General features: G+C 36.9%; 1 protein-coding gene across 1 annotated transcript; it reads left to right on the forward strand.

Annotated features, from left to right (window-relative positions):
• Positions 1-1,290: 1,290 nt before the first annotated feature.
• LOC123533279 (uncharacterized) lies at positions 1,291-21,324 on the forward strand. The gene is made up of 7 exons (XM_053519827.1): positions 1,291-1,574; positions 3,407-3,586; positions 16,451-16,714; positions 17,901-18,043; positions 19,425-19,544; positions 20,032-20,109; positions 20,606-21,324. Exons 1-7 carry the CDS (start codon positions 1,540-1,542, stop codon positions 21,163-21,165), a joined length of 1,380 nt encoding a protein of 459 aa, XP_053375802.1. The 5' UTR covers positions 1,291-1,539; the 3' UTR covers positions 21,166-21,324.

The raw sequence follows: 21,324 nt of genomic DNA on the forward strand, positions 1-21,324 counted from the left end.
CTTTTGTTGTGTTGTTTTATGCAAGAAAAGCGATATCGCACGTTTAGTTCGTGAAAAAACATCTGCAAAATCAGCCCGTGCACTAACCAATGCCTCGGGATACCTCGGATATTGTTACACGAACAAAACGTGCGTTAACCCTACAGTTGAAGTGCTTTTTACAATAAAGACAATACAAAGAATGACAACTCTAACAACTGTATATAAGTATTAAAACAATAAACAAAACAAAAAAAGTTAAAAACACACTGAAGACACATAAAGCGGCATTGAAAATGCATAAATGCATTCTACTTGCGACGTTACCTTAAGAGACTACCTAATATTAGGGTATTATCAAATTAAAGCATGATGTAATACACAAAAATCAATCCGGATTCAGACCTAATCACTCCTGTCAGAAACGTGGCTAAAAGACATTGACAATGGGGAGTATGTAGGGGCTATCTTTCTTGACTTTAGGAAAGCTTTTGATATGGTGGATCATGAAATACTGATTTATAAACTGAAACTTTACCATTTTACAGAGAGAACATTGGATATACATGTATTTAAATCTTATTTAGCTAATCGAACACAGATTCTAGAAGTAAAGAAGCTGCATTCCAAAAGAATGACAGTACAATCCGGTGTCCCGCAAGGATCCATATACACTATAGAGACCACATTTCCTGCCTGATTTTCATGGAACTTTTCCAAAAATACTTTTGTCACTTCTTGGGTCAAGCTCGTCTGTGGGTTATCTGCGGGGACTTTGTCAAATAAGCCATGTTAGTGAACTTATTTTCTTCCGGACCTTAAAATGTTGTAAGAAGGGCTGTTGTTCTGAGAGCTAAGGCATTAGTGTCATTAAGGCCTTCTTTCAAATTTGATTTGACATTTCAACCGAAACTGACACAGATTAAAGAAAAGATTACATGTATTTAGTTGTACTGTATCTTGCAACTAATGTAAAGTTTTGCTTTAGGGGGTTCAGGGAACTAACGCTGCTATCTCGTCTGAATCTTTGTCACTGTTTTTAAGTGAGCCTGATTTAACTTTGCTCCCAGATAATTTTCCAGATAAAACAAACCTTTGTTTGTTTTGGGTTTAACGCCATTTTTTAACAGTATTTCAGTTAACGGCGGGTAGTTAATCTAATCAGCATAAACCAGCGTTCCTGGATTCTGTACCCGTATAAGCCTGCTCTCCGCAAGTAACTGCCAACTTCCCCATAGGAATCAAAGGTAGAGGACGAATGACTTCAGACCCAATGTCTTTTATCAAACCGCCATGGAGAACATACGCCCCGCCCGGGGATGGAACTCACGACCCTGCGATCCATAGTTCTGCACTCTCATTGAGCTAAGCGGGCGGACAGACAAAAAAAAAAAAGATCAATGTTCATGTTTTCGGATAAGTTTTATTTGTTAAATCAATGATTTCTGTCTGCAGATTCAAAGACTTGGGCCCGGGGATACGGAACAGCCGATTTTTCACAAGGACGAATGGTAGACAACACTACACAATTCAATATTGGCAGTGACCAAATCGTTTACAATGGTGCTTCTAGGCATACTTTTGACAGAAAAGGGGTAAGTTTTAACGTGTGGCGTATACACCTAATAAAATTTACACTCAATCTTAAAATTTAATGAAACATATTTTGATCTCAGATACTTTTTTTCCTTTTATTTCTTTTCATTTCAGTTCAGTAGCGCTAGCCCCGTTGTGTACCCCGATGTGTATCCACGCACCATCACACGCGTTGTGACGCCACACTGTGTGTTCTGAAATGTTTATTAACATATTTTGTTCAGTATTCTAATAGGAAGAGGGGCATTCATGGCCGAGTGGTCATCCTGCTGGCTTACAGAAGGTCAGTGGTTCTACCCAGGTGCTCGCCCATGATGAAATAATGCACAAAGGAGCACCTGGGGTCTTCATCCATCATCAAAGCTGGAAAGTCGCTACATGACCTATAATTGTGTCGATGCGACGTTAAACTCAACAAAACAAAGCAAACTAAAAGAAAGAAGTTTTCAATAATAATAATAATAATAATAATAATAATAACTTCGTGTAGCAGACTTGTAAATGAAGATAAACGCATGTTAGGATAGTGAATCTCTGCACTGAATCAATTAAAAGAAAATTTCTAAATACATATCTAAATGAATTTCTTTCCAAATTTCTACAGCCATAAAAGAAATCGAACGTTTAAGAAAATTAGCTTTTAGGTCAATGGTGCTGTTTCATTGTCTTCCTGTAACTAGTGATGTGATTTTTTGTGCATCTAAACGGCAATACCATATTATTGTTTATGTTCAAATACTGTAATTACAGTCAGAAAAAGTGAAAACTTTCGTAATGTTTCAGTAAGCTGTTTGCAAATGTAGATGAAACGGTATATTTATGTTTCCCACAAGTAGTGATGGAGGCATACTGAATCAGTGTTGTCCGTCTGTATATATTTCTTTCTGTCGCAAAGTATGTCAACGCAACTCCTCCGACACCAATGGGCGGAATTACACCAAATTTCCCAAGAGTGATATATGCTAAGCCTAGTTGTGTATATCTTTGGCATTTCCTGGTTCGGTGATTTTCAGTGGAGTTATAGCCCTTGATTCATCAAATTTTATGACATTTTGCCACGTCTCTTATTTCATTGGGCGGATTTCCACCATACTGTACAGGAGTAATAAGTGCCAAGCCTCATTGTATATATTGTTGACATGTTATGACCTTTTGATTTTCGTATTTTACCTTGTCCGCGCAACTGCTTTGATACAACTAATCGAAATTACACCAAACTTTCTTAATAGTGATCACTGCCAGGCATGCAGTGTAGTGTATTTTGCAAGCATGTTCCGTTTCGGCAAAGTTACGGCCCTTGATTTGTCAAAATTCATGATGTTTTGGCCACTTCTCTTTTATTTTTATAACAGGGCGGATTTCCACCAAATCTTACAGGAGTGATCAGTGCCAATTCTTTATATGCATATTATCGGCATGTTCCGTTTCAGTGATTTTCAGTGGCCTTATTGTCCTTTAATTGTCATATTTTATTATATTCTGGCAACTTCTCTTACATTTTTGGGCATATTTCCACCATACCTTACAGGGACCAAGCCTAGTATTGCATACCATCAGCATGTTCAGTTTCAGTGACTTTCAGCAGAGTCATGACCATTGATTTGTTACATTCTTTGATATATTTGCTACTTGGCCTACTCCTATTCAACTGGTTGGAATTCCATCAAACTTCACAGCTGCTACCACTTCCAAGCCTAATGGTGCATATCGTTGGAATGTTATGGTTCAGTGATTTTCCCAGGAGTTATGACATTTTATTTGTGGCATTTTGCCTGGTAAGTAGTGGGAGACATACGCTTTTTGTGAAAAACAATCTCTAGTTATATTAAAGGTTGGATTGGAACGCAAAGATTCACGATATTCTGGGACCAAACTACGAGTTTATAGACAAGTACCGAAGTAACGAGACGACACTTCGAGACATGCTCTCACACCGAACGGGTCTGGCTCCGTTCAATATAGGCCAATTAGCCGGTTATCCGACCGGTCTGACTAGAGAACTTTTCAGCAAGTAAGAATATTTCATAACACTACAAATTTCTCAGTAAATTATTTCTGTACTGAAATGGATCGATGAATGTTGAGATACCAAACACAAGTTGAACGATTTTAGTTTTCGCTTTCTGCAATCTGACTAAAGCACGATCTTCCTAAATGTCAGATCTGATGACCACTTATTCTGTATTCGGATTTCCAATTCAACCAATCTATTTATATTTGAAACAAGCAGACGGTTTGTTTCACCAAACATTTGACTTTGGCTAACATCATCTTTAGAATAGAAGTTTCGTTATATCATAAAATAACATGAGCTTTTTATTCTTAACTAAATCAAGTTCGGGAATCGCACATGGGCCACCGCCGCAATATCTTTTTCCGTGTTTTTGACCAGTATTCTACAGAGGAACACGAACTTACCAATGTGTCGTAAACCCCAGTCCCGGGGTTAAACTGTTCAATGAGGACCTAAAATGTGGTTGTTTGCAATGTTCTGATTGCTCGAGTTTTGGGGGTAAATGTTCAGGATGACCGACACCACTGGCTTAATTAATTTCAGGAAAAGCCAGATTCCTTATGAGACCACTTTCTGGGCTATTTCAGAGTTATTATATATATATAATGCCAAGTGCTGTAATAATAAGTTCAGTTATCATAACACCACTTAGATCATAAATTGGAAAAGTCAACACACTATGTAGTATTAAATGAAAACACAAGAGTAATTTCAGTTTTACAAATCTATTTTGTCTTTTCTTTTCTATATTTTTTTTCTTTCTCCAGATATATTTATTTTGTACAAGTTCAAAATCACAAAAGGTAACAGAATTCAGTTTGAATGCAAGTGCACTAGAGTCATAAAAGTTCCACAAGTTTCCCAGTTAAACTTAAAATTAAAGTCTGCAAAAAATTCTACAGTTCTCAAAAATTGCCACCCACTGTTCTTGGTAATAATAAAAAGCAAAATACAGAATTGCACCCAAAATAATGGCTCCTAAAACTGTCAAATTCAGAAAAGGTTAAGAATCAGTGCAATAGTTATCAGCCACATTTTTCTATTCACAAATTGATTAATTAATATTTAACTAATTCTAAGTCCAAATTTCTTATTTATATCCACAGAAATAATTTTACCAATTAAGCTTTCCAAAAAGATGTTGCTGCTTTAAGATCCAAAAGTGTCAAGTTAACTGACCTACATTCTGTTTCCTTATATAGACAGGGAGCCTGACTGCTGCGTTTTGATTGGCTAATAATTTTTAAAGGAATTTCAATATTTTCCCCATCTAATACAAGAATTAGAATAAGTGTCATCAAAAACAAATAACATAAATATAATCTACAGAAAAAACTACATCATAACAATATGTTTTAAATAACAGAAAACTCTGTTGAAATGATAAAATTAAGTGTCAAAGAAATTGCATAATTTGTCCCCAAAATCCAATATGGCCGCCAAAATTCCACACTCACTTCAAAGGGCCATTTTAAAGATTACCAGAGAACAAAGCTGATAAAAAATCTATAAAATTTACTACAACTAAAAAACATCATTCTTGACATGGCAGTAAAATTTCCTTCATGAAAAGCTTCTTTAAATATTTTTAATAAATATTTCTAATTGGCCAGCTCTAGCCACCTAAGGAATTGACTAGAGAAATTGCAGACAAAAGGGCATTTCCCAAAATTGTTCTAAAACTACAGAATGTCATGTCCCTAAATTTTGCATAGACCTAAAGGCATATATTTACAACATATATAATGAGAAATGGCACCAGAAAATATAAAATATGACTTTAAGAGCATTTAATGGTTTCTGCTGATAAACTTTCTCGAAGTCGGGAGTTTTTTAGGTATATTTTTGGGAATAACTCGACCAATATTTACTCAATAAGGGTCAAACTTTCAGCAAAGCTCTGTCATAATGTATTCTTTAATGTACGGTAAAAGAACATGGTAACTAAAACTATTTATTCAGATATTTACAAAAATCAGAATAATTCACGGCCAAAACCGAGGTTTACCACACAGCTCCCCCCTTTGAAAAGAATGCATTTTGGAGGAAAAATCATTCCATTCCGGCCTCGGAATGCTATACATATAAAAAGTTAAAGGTTTTGGCAGAACATAACATATATACATAATGAGAACCTTACACAGTACGTCATATAGGGTAAGATACCACCAACTTGGCATAGCTATAGTGGTTTTGAGCAATATAGTCACAATGGCATAGAATATATACCCATGAGCAAAATAAATAAATAATCTCTTTCTCTACTCCTTGTAAATAATCTCAAAGGGTCAACATTTCAATAGATCTCTCAAACTTAACATCTGTACCTCAATGCACTTAGTCAGCATAAATATGTATCACCAAAATTTAGTCTGAGCCAAAACAGGAATGCAAGTGAAATAATAGAAACAATTATAAATAAAAATACACTGTGTACTGTTACCGTATGTAACGTAAAAAGCACCATCAAGCATTGCAAAGTGTTACCAGACTCAGTCAAGCTTCAAACAATATAGGGACAGGTAAGTGTTCGACCTGGCAATTTAAATATTGAAAGAACAGTCACCAACTTGACATACACAGAAATGCATAACTTTTGAATGCATTAATTTAAGTGATATCAAAAATACTAGAAACGTAATAACTTTTAAAAAACTCACTCCAAACCATAATGCACCTAAAGTATTTATATTTTACACAGTATATAACTGTTGGATACACTATGGATGTAAGATGTAAATACTCAAACAGCGCTGAGATAATTAAACCTCAAAGACCTTAAAATGAAAATACTCGGTGAAACCAGATATAGATAAGTGTTCAATCTATAAATTTAAGGAGACACCTACAGACTAACTGTCAAGCTTGCCCAGTAGTCAAAAATACACAAACTAATACACAAAGTAAGACAAATGGTAACGTTCCCTGAGTGTTCATATCACTCAATACTTCACAAACAGAAATAGCACATAACATATTCAAGGTAAAATGTCCCAAGGAAAATTTATGGTATAGCACTTAAGAAATGGTACTTGCATAATAAGTCCTAGAAATTAAAAATATAGTTATATATAGTTCTGTGGCACATCAGGTCAGGTCAGCTAGTCCCTCTCAGGTTCAGTATGGCACACATCTTAGTAAATCCCCAGAGTAAAGGTTAATCCATAATGGTTAAATCCAAACAGAATGATAATTTCACAATTTTAAACACTTTCTTGATTTCACTTTTAATATTTATTCACTTTTATTTTGATATTTGTAGGTATTCACTTATTTAAGCACACTTAGAATTAATCTCACAATTTTACATCCTTTTAATCAGTTTTAGTAGATGGCATGATGAGTTCCTTCTCAAGTTGGTGAAGATCATTCATCGCAGCATTATAGAGTGTCTGAAAGTCCTCTGGTTCCTCCTTTTCATCAAGTACAGGAGTACCTGGTTCAGTGCAATCCTCATAGTCTAAATCATCATCTGTGACAACCTCAAGCATTGGGTCTAGTATACTGAACTTGAGGCCTGTAGGGGTGACCAATTTCTGTAACACTTTACGTTTCCCTGACAGTTTCCCAATACACAGCTTAAAGGGTTGGCTATCTCCAGAGGCAATTCCAAATGTAACGTTAGTGCAGTTATCTCCCCTTTGAAGATGGCGTGATGCTTCCCTTGTATTTTGAAAGACTTGACCGCAGGAACACGTGAAGGGAACATAGTCTTCATTCATGTGGATTTTAGCGGTATGCCGCCATACTGCCCAATATCCTCCAGAAAACCCACATAACAGACACTCAAATCGACTTGCCATGGCACAGTCCTAGATATAGCAAAAGAAAGTACATCAGTGTCATTTATTTAAATGAAATATTCATTTAGCATAAAAGTCAGAAAGTTTTATCTTGCTTATGTGTGACATGTTTTTGATTCTTTTAATAGTGGCTAGCAATTTTTGTGATTCGATTTATTTGACCAGTGATTTTTGTACCCTTTTAGCCCAACCCGGCACTTGACTAATGTCTAACACAAAAGGTTTTAGTCTATCATGGTGCACAACATATGTGCGACTTCGCCCTTGTAATAAATACACTGATTGCGTAACTGTTTTCAGTATTACAAATGGACCTTCCCAAGGTTTTTCTAATTTACGATTCGGTGGGCACTTTTTATACACTAAATCACCCACTTTGTAAGTCCTTTCACAAATCCTACTGTCATAATCGCGTTTTTGTCTATTAGAGGCTAAGCGTAATTGTCCCCGCGCGGCTTGATAGCACTCCTCTATTCGTTCTCGTAATTTTTCAACATATTCATTTTCATCAACAGAGCCATCCAGTTTTGGTACAGGGAAGATAACATCCACCGGCATAGTGACTTCACGTCCAAACATCATGTAATTCGGGCTAAACCCAGTTGAAGGATGAGTTGTGCTTCTGTAAGCTGCTAGAAGTATGCCAATATACTGGTCCCAGTCATCACAGTTCCTATCAACAAATTTTCTCAACATACGTCCCAGAGTTCCATTGAACCGTTCAATCAGTCCATTCGAGGAAGGCCTATAGGGGGTAGTGCGCGTCTTTTTTATTTCCAGAAGGTCACATATTTCTTGAAATAAATCGCTTTCAAAGTTCCTGCCCTGGTCGGTATGAATTTCAAATGGTACTCCATACCGGCAAATGAATTCTAAAACTAATTTGTTGGCAACTTCTTCTGTCTTTTGACTGGGCAAACTATATGCTTCCATCCAGCGCGTGAAATAGTCCCCTATTACTAAGATATACTTATTTCCATTTCTGGTGATGGGTAGAGGTCCCATAATGTCCAGGGCAATGCGGTCAAGAGGATATCCTGCACGATACTGCTGAAGTGGTGCCCTTGGTACTTTTGTAGGCTGTGATGACTTCTTACACACATTACATGTCGATATATGAATTTTAGTATCCTCTTTGTACTTATACCAATAGAATTTTGTACGTATTTTTTCTACAGTCTTATTGACACCCAAATGTCCAGCACATATACTGTCATGGCACATTTTTAGGACTTCTTTCCTCAAAATTTTAGGTACTAGCATTTGAAGGGTATCTCTGCCTTTCTGCTTATCTTTTTCAGAAACAATTTTTTGGTAAAGAACATGGCCCTCCTTTACAATATTGTCCCGGTTTAGCCAGTACTTTCGTACAGCTGGGCTCAGTCCATTTACCTCCTCCCTAGAAGGAGTTTGGTTTTTGTCAATCCACTCATGTAAATGTCCCAGGTCTGGGTCTTCTCGCTGGAAGTTTGCTATATCCCGTGTTGAATAATTTGGCAAATATTGCGCATTTGTTTGTCGATATCCGGTATTAGCTTCTTTTTGAAGTTTCTCTTCATTTTCGTATTGCTGCCTGGTCACTGCTCTACAGTTTGTACCATTATTCACTGAATGACTTAAATCCACGACAGTGTCTATTTCCTCGTTAAATTCCTCCCATTCATTTCTAGTGTATGTACAGTCCGGGCAATCGTTAATCTCCTCTGCGCTATGGGGGCATACGTTTAGTTCAAAGTCCTTTCTACTTAAGCTGTCTGCATTCTGGTGGTTCCTGCCTGGCCTGTGCTGAATTTCAAAGTCATATTGTGCTACTGCTTCTAGCCATCTGGCTAATTGTCCTCTGGGGTCCTTAAAATTAAACATCCACCTTAAAGATCCATGATCTGTCCGTAAAAGGAATTTCCTTCCTAGTAAATAGTGTCTGAAATGATGCGTAAATGTGATAACCGCGAGAAGTTCACGTCTAGTTACACTATATCGCTGTTGGGCCCCGCTAAGTTTCTTTGAAGCATATGCCACGACTCTTTCCTTGCCACACTGTATTTGTGACAACACTCCACTGACCCCAATATCCGACGCGTCTGTGTCCAAAATGTATTGGCAGTCACTTTGAGGGTACGCAAGAACCGGAGCATTGCACAGTGCATTTTTTAGGTCTTCAAATGAAAACTGACATTTTGCTGTCCAGTTGAAAGGAACACCTTTCCTAGTCAGTTGTGTTAGGGCTGAAGCGCGTTCACTAAAATTTTCAATGTACTGACGATAATAATTGCAAAGTCCGACAAATTGCTGAATACCTTTGACAGAAGTTGGTTCTTTCCAATTTCGAACAGTTTCTACTAACTTAGGATTTGGACGGATACCATTTTGTCCGACAATATGACCGAGAAATAGCACTTCATTTTTGAAAAGTTCACATTTAGATGGTTTTAACTTCAAGCCGGCCCTTGCGATTCGGCTGAGCACTTCTCTCAGTCTTGACAAATGTTCCTCAAAGTCCGAGCCTAGAACAATTATGTCGTCCAGATATATGAGAATAGCTTCCCACTGGAGTCCTCGTAAAATCATTTCCATGCAACGTTGGAAGGTAGATGGTGCTCCGCAGAGACCGAACGGGAGGGTTTGGTACTCATATAATCCATATTTACTTATAAATGCTGTCTTCGGTTTGTCTTGTTCTTCTAATTCTAGTTGCCAGTACCCCGCCTGCAGATCTAGTGTTGAAAATATTTTGGCCGAAGAAAGACAATCTAGGCACATGTCGATACGCGGAAGTGGATAGGCATCCTTAATGGTGACGTCATTGAGTTTGCGATAGTCTATGCACCATCTAACTTTCCCATCCTTTTTCCTAACCAGTACAGTCGGGGAGCTCCATGGAGAGTTTGAAGGTCTTATTACACCGGCCTCTAATTGGTCCTTTAAATACTGTTCTTCCTCGGCTTCAAATCCCTGCGGTTTCAATTTTATGTTTGATCACGTCACACCTACCTAGATCTGTAGGGGATTTTGCAAAAGTGTTCTTATGTTCATCTAACAACGTAGCTAATTGCAGTTTTTCATTTGCGGATTTTAAATTTTCTATACTGTCTTGATACAGAGTGCCTAAATGTTCTGGCAGTGTTGGGATGTTTAATTTTAAATTCAAATTTGATTCATTCTCCTCCATTATGCTACTTAGGACAACATCTGGCATTTTCGGTGAACAAGTACTTTGATCAACAAGTCCCTGTTTGACATTCAGACTTTGCTGGTCACTACTACCTACAAGTTGGTGCTCCCTATGAAAAGTTTGTAAACGTGAAACCGCTACTTCAGCCATTTTTGCATTATCTAATATAAAGTCTGTGCTTTGTACATCTTGTGTTTCATGCAGGTATCCAATTTTTGTGCTTTTCTTAATGCGTACTGGAGCATTACTAGCATTTATAATCCTTACAGGAATTTTTCTGTTTTTTGGTGTCACTAAAGCTTTAGCAACAACCAGTCGCCGGCATTCATTTGGTTCAAACAGATAATCACCACTCATGTCATTTTCACACAGGCAAGTCATCACAAATTCAGACCTGGCAGGTACTGTTACTGAGCGTTTGACTTCAATGTTAGCTACGGAACTCTTTGAATGAGTAATTTGAATATCCAGCCATTTGTTTTTTACTCTAAATCCTTTCTCTGGATCAATTGCAAATTTGTGATGATACATCATATCCCATCCGAGCAAAACATTATCTCTTATAGGTGCCACATAAACTGGCCACTTGAAGGTAAATTCCCCTATTGTAATTGTAATATCCGTCGTTCCACAAACGCTCATTTCCTTGCCAGCTTCAGCTACGACTAGTTTCCTTTTTGCTCTTTGTAAGGGCGGCCTGACTTTTTCAGGAATTTGATTAAAGATTTTGTCATTTATCACAGTCACTTCAGCACCAGTATCAATAACTGCGTCGCAGTACATTCCACCAATTTGAATGGGCACTTTAACAGTTTTTGCCTTGATTCTGTCTATCACAATATGTAGATTATCACTGATGTTAGTGTCACTATCACTTAATATGCTACCTTTAGAGCTACCTTTAGAAGATATATCTACATTTGTTAATTCACTAGAATTTGTATGGTTACAATTGTTTGTCACAATTTTAGCTTCTTTTTGTGAACTGTTTAATGTATTATTTTGGGTCCTACGTCCATTATGAGCTGAGCTGCGACCCCCTAGCACAACTCCTTTCCATTTCCCTGGTTTGATGGTTCTGGTGTTTTATTCCTACTGGCCGGCCTATTTGGGCATTTCGTAGATATATGCCCCTTCTGGTGACAGGTATAACATGTAGGTTCCTGCCATTTGTTTCTTTGATTTGAGTTTTCTTCTGTAACGTCATTGCTGATTTTAGCAAGTTTTTCCATTTGCTCAGAGAGGTATTTCTGCATGTCACGCCAGAGCTGATTTATGCGTTCCTCAGTCACAGTTTTTCGGCCATTAACGCGTCTCATGTCAGACATAACTGAATCATCGTCAGAATACTGACTTTGATCATCAGACTGTTCATCTTCGATATTGCGTATTCCTGATGTTTTAATTGTATATTGTCGACATGCCTCATGCCAAGAGATCATGTCGAGTGCTTCTGTTAAGTCCTTTGGTTTTTTTGTCAAGACTTCATAGGCAAGTTTCTGATCTGGAAGTCCTCGAAGGAGATGCTCTATTGAAAGGTTATCAAATATAGGTGTTCCTTGCATACCGGGGTAGGCCCTAGACATCACTTTACTAACTCTGGCACAGTACTGCTGTAATGTTTCCTTGGAGTGTTTTTTAATATTGTACAAATTTGCACGATGGGTTTCAGCTAGCAGACATTGTCCAAAACGCTGTTCCATAGCACGCACCAACTTATTGGTGTTTTCCCGTACATCCAGTGAAAGGTCCGACACAAACATGAGGGCTTCACCTTTAAGAGCAAACAGGAGCTGTTCCCTAAATTTTTTGTCAGTCCACTCATAGCTTCTGGCAATATGTTGCAGCTGCATCATGAATGGTTCCCAAGTGTCTGGCTTGCCATCAAATGTTGGAGTTCTCGGCTTGAAATCGTTATTTGACTTGTCATAGCGGTAAGGTGTCGCAACATAATCAAAGTCATAGTTTGGTCTTAGTGTTGCTCTTCCACGGGGCAATTCAGCGAATGTGTCTGAAGGTGTATCTGCTCTGTAGGGTCTTGGCAGGTTCGTACGTGTTTCTTGCCAGTAAGCATTAGGCCTGGGATGTCTTCTAGGAGGGTCATAGAATGTGTGTGTTGGTGACGATTCCCTGTAGTACTCATATCGGCCTTCCCTTTCTAATAGGTCTTGTCGATCTTGTCCTCGAATAGGTGAACGTTGCAAATATTCACGAAGATCGTCTTCATATTCATCATGTGACTGTCTGGGTAACCTTGGTTTCCATTTTTCCCAGTCGAGTTGGTTCTGATCCCGGTCTTGAAGTCCTGGGTTGAAGTCAGCATGGTCCCTGTCTGCAGGGGGATTGGGCGGCGGTTGCAAGGCTGTTCCCCCATTTCTACCGGATTGAAATGGGCTTCTGTCCCTCAAATTAGACAAGGGTTCATTAGCCATGGCCATCTCTACCTCGAGATCAGCTGATGCTGGCCGATCCAGACTCTTTGACCTAGGTCTATGGGTTACAGGTACAAATCTGGATCGGAGTTCCATTTTTAGCGTAAGAAAATTATTACAGGCGCACCGATGCCGTGCTCCCCTGCCCTAAACTCTATCTAAGATTAAAAAATGTAGCAGGCGCACCGATGCTGTGCTCCCCTGCTCTTAACTCTAAGGCTTAAAAAATGTAGCAGGCGCACCGATGCTGTGCTCCCCTGCTCTTAACTCTAAGGCTAAAAAAAATGTTGCAGGCGCACCGATGCCGTGCTCCCCTGCCCTTAACTCTTAGTTAGTAATGGTTGCAGGCGCACCGATGCTGTGCTCCCCTGCTCTTAACACTAAAGTTAGGAAAAAATGCTGCAGGAGCAAAAACTAAAGGCTCAACTGCATTTACAACTAAAGTTAGGAAAAATGTAGTAGGCGCACCTATGCTGTGCTCCCCTGCCCTTAATTCTAAGGTTTAAAAAATGTAGCAGGCGCACCGATGCCGTGCTCCCCTGCTCTTAACACTAAGTTTTAAAAATTGTTGCAGGCGCACCGATGCCGTGCTCCCCTGCCCTTAACTTTTAGTTAGTAATGGTTGCAGGCGCACCGATGCTGTGCTCCCCTGCTCTTAACACTAAAGTTAGGAAAAAATGCTGCAGGAGCAAAAACTAAAGGCTCAACTGCATTTACAACTAAAGTTAGGAAAAATGTAGCAGGCGCACCGATGCCGTGCTCCCCTGCTCTTAACAACTCTAAGGTTTAAAAAATGTAGCAGGCGCACCGATGCTGTGCTCCCCTGCTCTTAACTCTAGGGTTTAAAAAATGTTGCAGGCGCACCGATGCTGTGCTCCCCTGCTCTTAACACTAAGTTTGAAAAATTGTGGCAGGCGCACCGATGCCGTGCTCCCCTGCACTTAACACTATGATAGGATTTGGAAATTCAGAAAAAGTGAATGACCTGATTTAATAATCACAGGCCCAATCACCCAACTGAAGCTTTGTATAGCAATAGAGGAAAGCCTAGTTCATTCACAGGCCTTTCACACTATCACCACAAGAAAGAAGGAGTTGTGATGCAATAAGCGATAGAAGAAAGCCTAGTGTATAATACAGGTCTTCCCTATTATCACCTATGTTTCAAAGATAAGAGTATAATCCAGAGGTCCTGTTGAACTGCTGAGGTCCGATTCTTAAAAATGATTCCTGCAGTATAAATTATTTCCAAATAATATTCCTGTATGAAATCCCCGCTTCTGACGCCAATTTTGTCGTAAACCCCAGTCCCGGGGTTAAACTGTTCAATGAGGACCTAAAATGTGGTTGTTTGCAATGTTCTGATTGCTCGAGTTTTGGGGGTAAATGTTCAGGATGACCGACACCACTGGCTTAATTAATTTCAGGAAAAGCCAGATTCCTTATGAGACCACTTTCTGGGCTATTTCAGAGTTATTATATATATATAATGCCAAGTGCTGTAATAATAAGTTCAGTTATCATAACACCACTTAGATCATAAATTGGAAAAGTCAACACACTATGTAGTATTAAATGAAAACACAAGAGTAATTTCAGTTTTACAAATCTATTTTGTCTTTTCTTTTCTATATTTTTTTTCTTTCTCCAGATATATTTATTTTGTACAAGTTCAAAATCACAAAAGGTAACAGAATTCAGTTTGAATGCAAGTGCACTAGAGTCATAAAAGTTCCACAAGTTTCCCAGTTAAACTTAAAATTAAAGTCTGCAAAAAATTCTACAGTTCTCAAAAATTGCCACCCACTGTTCTTGGTAATAATAAAAAGCAAAATACAGAATTGCACCCAAAATAATGGCTCCTAAAACTGTCAAATTCAGAAAAAGGTTAAGAATCAGTGCAATAGTTATCAGCCACATTTTTCTATTCACAAATTGATTAATTAATATTTAACTAATTCTAAGTCCAAATTTCTATTTATATCCACAGAAATAATTTTACCAATTAAGCTTTCCAAAAAGATGTTGCTGCTTTAAGATCCAAAAGTGTCAAGTTAACTGACCTACTTCTGTTTCCTTATATAGACAGGGAGCCTGACTGCTGCGTTTTGATTGGCTAATAATTTTTAAAGGAATTTCAATATTTTCCCCATCTAATACAAGAATTAGAATAAGTGTCATCAAAAACAAATAACATAAATATAATCTACAGAAAAAACTACATCATAACAATATGTTTTAAATAACAGAAAACTCTGTTGAAATGATAAAATTAAGTGTCAAAGAAATTGCATAATTTGTCCCCAAAATCCAATATGGCCGCCAAAATTCCACACTCACTTCAAAGGGCCATTTTTAAAGATTACCAGAGAACAAAGCTGATAAAAAATCTATAAAATTTACTACAACTAAAAAACATCATTCTTGACATGGCAGTAAAATTTCCTTCATGAAAAGCTTCTTTAAATATTTTTAATAAATATTTCTAATTGGCCAGCTCTAGCCACCTAAGGAATTGACTAGAGAAATTGCAGACAAAAGGGCATTTCCCAAAATTGTTCTAAAACTACAGAATGTCATGTCCCTAAATTTTGCATAGACCTAAAGGCATATATTTACAACATATATAATGAGAAATGGCACCAGAAAATATAAAATATGACTTTAAGAGCATTTAATGGTTTCTGCTGATAAACTTTCTCGAAGTCGGGAGTTTTTTAGGTATATTTTTGGGAATAACTCGACCAATATTTACTCAATAAGGGTCAAACTTTCAGCAAAGCTCTGTCATAATGTATTCTTTAATGTACGGTAAAAGAACATGGTAACTAAAACTATTTATTCAGATATTTACAAAAATCAGAATAATTCACGGCCAAAACCGAGGTTTACCACAAATGGTTAAATATCAAGTTTGATAATTAAAGCAGTTTACCTTCAGTATCCCGTAGCAAACTCTTTTCAATTTTGATTGGAAAAAAAAAAACAAAGAAAAAAAAAACTACTAGTTATTCTCATGTGTTTCCATAAGCTTTATTATCTGAGCCTTGCCATGAGAAAACCAACATAGTGGGTTTGCGACCAGCATGGATCCAGACCAGCCTGCGCATCCGCGCAGTCTGGTCAGGATCCATGCTGTTCGCTTTCAAAGCCTATAGTAATTAGAGAAACTGTTAGCGAACAGCATGGATCCTGACCAGACTGCGCGGATGCGCAGGCTGGTCTGGATCCATGCTGGTCGCAAAGCCACTATGTTGGTTTTCCCATGGCACGGCTCATTTTATTCCTTTGCAAAGAAAATAAAAACACGTGTTCCAAACCAAATTTAAGGTGGCCCGAAAAGGACATGTATGTATATACATAAACTATATGGAATAAGAACTAATGCTTTTATGTATGAAATTTGGATCTAATATACCTTTAATTAAATACTTTGTAATGCAATCTTTCTCAGGAAAATGAAGCTCTGGCCACAAAAGCGGCCTTTCCGGGATACATTCATTTACAATAACCTTATGTACATGATGCTGGGACATGTGGTGGAAAAACTGGGTGGTGACACATGGGAAAACCTCCTGACTTCTAAAGTATTTCAGCCAATAGGAATGAATTCTACCCGGATTCTCAGAGAGCCAAAAGATGTGTTGGAAAACGGCGTTGCTAAACCTTACATATTTAAAGACAATATGTTTCAAAATGGTTCACTCGAAATATATCGGTATGTATTTTCACTGATTTGGAACGAACTAACTAATATTAAGAGCATTGGTGCAAGTAAAATGAATAGAAATAAATTTAATTCATATTATTTGAAATAGTAGAAAGGTTGATACTTCTAAAGTGTAGGTAACAAATTCTCTGTACATATACTTTAGTTACTTAACCTTGTCCACTAAATTCTAATCGATTTGCTAACTAAATCAGATTTAGGTTTTACTAGTACACTGAACGTGTTCATGATAATATTGTGAAAACTGTAATGTTCTAAATCTAGATACAGTTAAGACAGACTCTGATTGAACCCAAATGTACGCGTGCCCGTTCATGGTAAAATACAATCGCTAATATTACTGGAACAACAACGTTAAGGAACTTACCCGAATAAATCATGGAAGGGGCCATACGCAAAGGAAAAAAGCGTCCATTTCCATTGATTTGCACCTGACCGGAAACAGTAAATCACTGTACATGATGTATAGTATAATAGACATGGTCATGAAAATACTATATCGCTTCAATCACGCTCCTAAAAGACGGACTTTGACAAATGGGGCCTATGCAACTAGAAGAATAGATAATTTATCTTCAGTGGTACACTAAGTTCTCAATGTTTCTTATCGCCTGATGTGGCATTGTTTCAGCTATACGTGCACGCCAAATGTGTATATGAAACATAAATTTGCAGTGTCACAATAATATATCAAGTATTTGCTTTGTTCTGACATATCGCAGTGACTTTGTTTGTCTGCAATTGAAGCAGAACACGCATCTACTCTTTTATCTTGAATAAGTTTCTAGGCGTTAAAAATTATTTGTTTCCGGTATCCTGACCTACCCTAAATTTTTGGCCCGACCCTAAATGTTTTTATGGCCTTGGAGAATATTTTTTCAACATTTTAACAAAAAGTTACAAAACTGCACTTTTATGCTTTAAACATGGTCAGTGATGTTAGAAATCAACTTACTGATGCTCTAAAGGCATAACCCTCTTATTTGTATTCATTTTTTGACGTAAAAATAATTTCCGAAAAGTCTCACTTAATAAAAAAATTCCAAAAATAAAAAATAATTTTCCGACCTACCTACCCTATTCTTTTAGCATGTTACCGGAAACAAAGCTTTTTTTAGGCCCTATCAATATCGGCATTATCATTTTTATTTTTAATTTATGTTTCAATTGTTAGCATCCATCTACTTGAACCGGCTGGTGCAATTTTGTCAACAGGAGAGGACATGGCTAAATATATGAGATTTAATCTAGATGGTGGTGTTACAGATCACGGAAAATCTTTGATTGGCCGTAAACTACTTTTAAAAGCATTTAAAGGTATGAAGAACGTTTTCAAACAATTGATCATGGCTTCGCGATTAACTGAAATGCTGTTTCCAGTATTTGACTTTCTCACTGAACACTTAGGTTGGCTTATTTCTGTTTTGTTAATTTTATGCACCGATCTGTAGTTATCAAAAAACTGTATCAGTTACCGCATCACTGTTACTTTAACCATCGAAAATATTGTATAAAATTTAAGTAGATAGTTTCTGTGCTTTAATTTCATATATTACATGCTACATTAAAAGAACACATATGCTTTGTCTTTATTTGTTTTTTGTTCAAGTACAAACCTGATTTCTGGCTAAGTAGATATCCTTCGAACCCTTTTATTTTCCTCTATTGCGTTATATACCCTTAAAGGATTTTCCAGGATTATATTAATTAATTGCAATCACAACAACAGTCTTTTCGTGCCATATATTGTATCCAGGTACTCGGACTCAGTATTATCTTCTATGATCCTTTGGGATCATGGAATTCATTCAGAGCAACTGTATATTAGGGTTTCATTGATGTTGTTAATAAAATAGTATCACTTATCTAGGAAAACAGCCTACTCAGCGTTTGCATTCATAGACATTACACATCTTGAGACATACAAGGCTTTATTATATTCTTTCAAATAAAATATTGAGAATTATTGATGAAATATAATCCATATTCTAATTGTATTTATTTTTTATTGCATTGAAACATGTATTGTCACTGCCTTTAAACATATTTACTGTATTTTCACTGTTTTTCCAGGAACTACTTATTGCAATAAGGATTCTTTAGGAGTGATTTTGGAATCATTTGAAAAAAAAAAATGTACAAATATCGAAGTAAACTATTTCAAGTCAAAATATAAAAATTACAATGAAAATTCAAATTTTTATCAGGAATAATGTTGATATTTTGACATCCTGGTATGGTAAAAAGCATAGTGGCTACGGCACCCGTGAAATATTTTATTTCCACACCATTCAATGAAAATAAAGACCGTATTGATGAAAACAAAACTTCTCAAATATCCTATGTGTATAAACCAGGAAATAAGACCAAAATCCGGATGATTCCCGAAATGTTTGGTCAATACAAACTTGTCATAAAATGTGGGTCTTGGTTTAATAATGCATGGGTTTGAATGACCGTTATTGAGCCAATATATTGTAATCAAGTAATACTCATCTTGAATCGGCAAAGTTACGAGCTAAATTGTAAGGGAGTTTCTTTTTACTTGTTAACAAAAACATAAAGCCGAAAAAAAGCCATAGGCCATTTCAGTTTAACAATATTGGTACAGTATTGAATTGTTTTTGTAAAACTGTTTAGTTTGTGAAATTATTTTTTAATTCTTTTAAAGACAAAATTACTGTTGTTACTGTTTCAGCTACCATACCTACGGTTGGTAGCAGTTTTATGAAGAACAACTTTCTGACACTCCCAGAAGTCCCAGCTTCAGACGCAACATTCGGATACGGCCATGCCTGGTTTACCGCGACATATCGTGGTGAGAGAGAATATAAATGTATAAAATAAGTGTTAGGACGGCCAAGGAAGAATTATATAATTTGCTTTAAAGTTAGCTTTAATAATTGTCTCTCTGTAGATATCAGTCAAATAACACGGGCACAGGTAAATTACTGGTATGATAATGTCAATAGCTGTAGATCATAACTCAACATAATGTTTGATATTTTATTCTATACCTTTTTCTTTTCAAATAAGGGATTCGTATTTGTTCCATGTGACCGTCCAGTATTTGATACAATGCACTCCATGTTGTACGATGCAAGATTTGATTCGAATCTTCGTGCTAAATAAACAAAATTTTCCCGATTTCAGTTTAAAATAATAGATTATCAGACAAAAAATGAACTCTTCATTTAATGATATCATTAAAAAGGATCCATTTCAAAAGTTTGCGCATAAAAATATATCAAGACCAACAACCTACGGTCACTTTAAAATAATAAAAGGATACATTTTCTTTCAAGGGTACCGTAAAGTGTGGCATAGTGGAGGACTTTTCTCGTATGTTACGCTCTTAATGATGTTTCCAGACATAAATGCAGGTATGCTCGGTTTAACCCTTAGCATGCTAGATAAATTGTCGTCTGCTGGAAATGTCATCTGCTAAAGTAGTAAAGTTCATTCAATTTGCTCCAAAATTGGAAGAAATATTGTCAGAGTAGCAAACAGCTTGGAACCTGATCAGACGCCGTCTGATCTGGTTCCAAGCTGTTTGCAAAGGCTGTTAAATTCGCCTGCAGCAGGCTAAGGGTTAACAAACGTTGGCATTTCAATGATTATAAAGCAATTTTATATTACAGTATATTACAGTTGATACGTTTAGTAAAATTTGTACGGAACACAAGGGGTGCCATTGTGGATTAGCTTTATGTTAAGTTATGTGTTTTTATAGTTAGTTCCAAAGCATATGCACAAACAAATATTTTCGTATTACATTTGTAATTACATTGATTGTTTATACCAAAGTAGTGTTTCTTTTGGTATTTATGAGTACTTCGATAAATTGTAAATTGGATATTCGTTTTGTTTTTATTTAAGGACTTTATGCAAGTGTTAATGGTCCAGCTATAAACGGAGTGTCAGCATATGCTCTGCGTAACATTTTGTCTTACATAACTGATGAACTGATTGGGAAAGAGCAATGGCTTGATGAAACAAACTCATGTCCATCACCACTGCTTTCGCCAAATACGAGCACGACCTCGACACCACCAGAACCGTTGGGAAGTTTGCAAAATCCTTCGGAATATATGGGATATTACGCGAGTCATTTTCTTCCTGGCTTAATGGTTTCAACAAAATCAGGGGATGATTCGTCACTATCATTTCAGATGAACCGACTTGGAGGAATTCTCCATTCTACACAAGACAAAGATAGATTTTTGATGGAAGTCACAGCTCCATGGGAATATATGGTTTCATATTTTGATGACAATGATGAAGCAATCATGATAAATTCAACATTTCTGCGAAATGAGGAAGGCGTTGTTACGTCTTTAGAAGTTGATTTGGAAGTGAAGGTGGTATACAGTAAAGATGTACCCGCTCTGAGCTATCTTAATCTTATACCTGATCAAGAACCTTTTATCTACCTATAGATGAATACCAATTATTTGCATGGACTGTTGTCACCAGTCAGGTTCATTTGTTTATATTAAGAGCGAATAGCTTCTACTGAAAACGAAATTAAAGGCGTACGCTAGAATTCCCTGTATATGAGAAGGGCAATCATCTAAGAAACAAAAATCTGCAATAAA

The sequence above is a fragment of the Mercenaria mercenaria genome, chromosome 12, assembly GCF_021730395.1.
Source record: "Mercenaria mercenaria strain notata chromosome 12, MADL_Memer_1, whole genome shotgun sequence".
Classification (NCBI taxonomy): domain Eukaryota; kingdom Metazoa; phylum Mollusca; class Bivalvia; order Venerida; family Veneridae; genus Mercenaria; species Mercenaria mercenaria.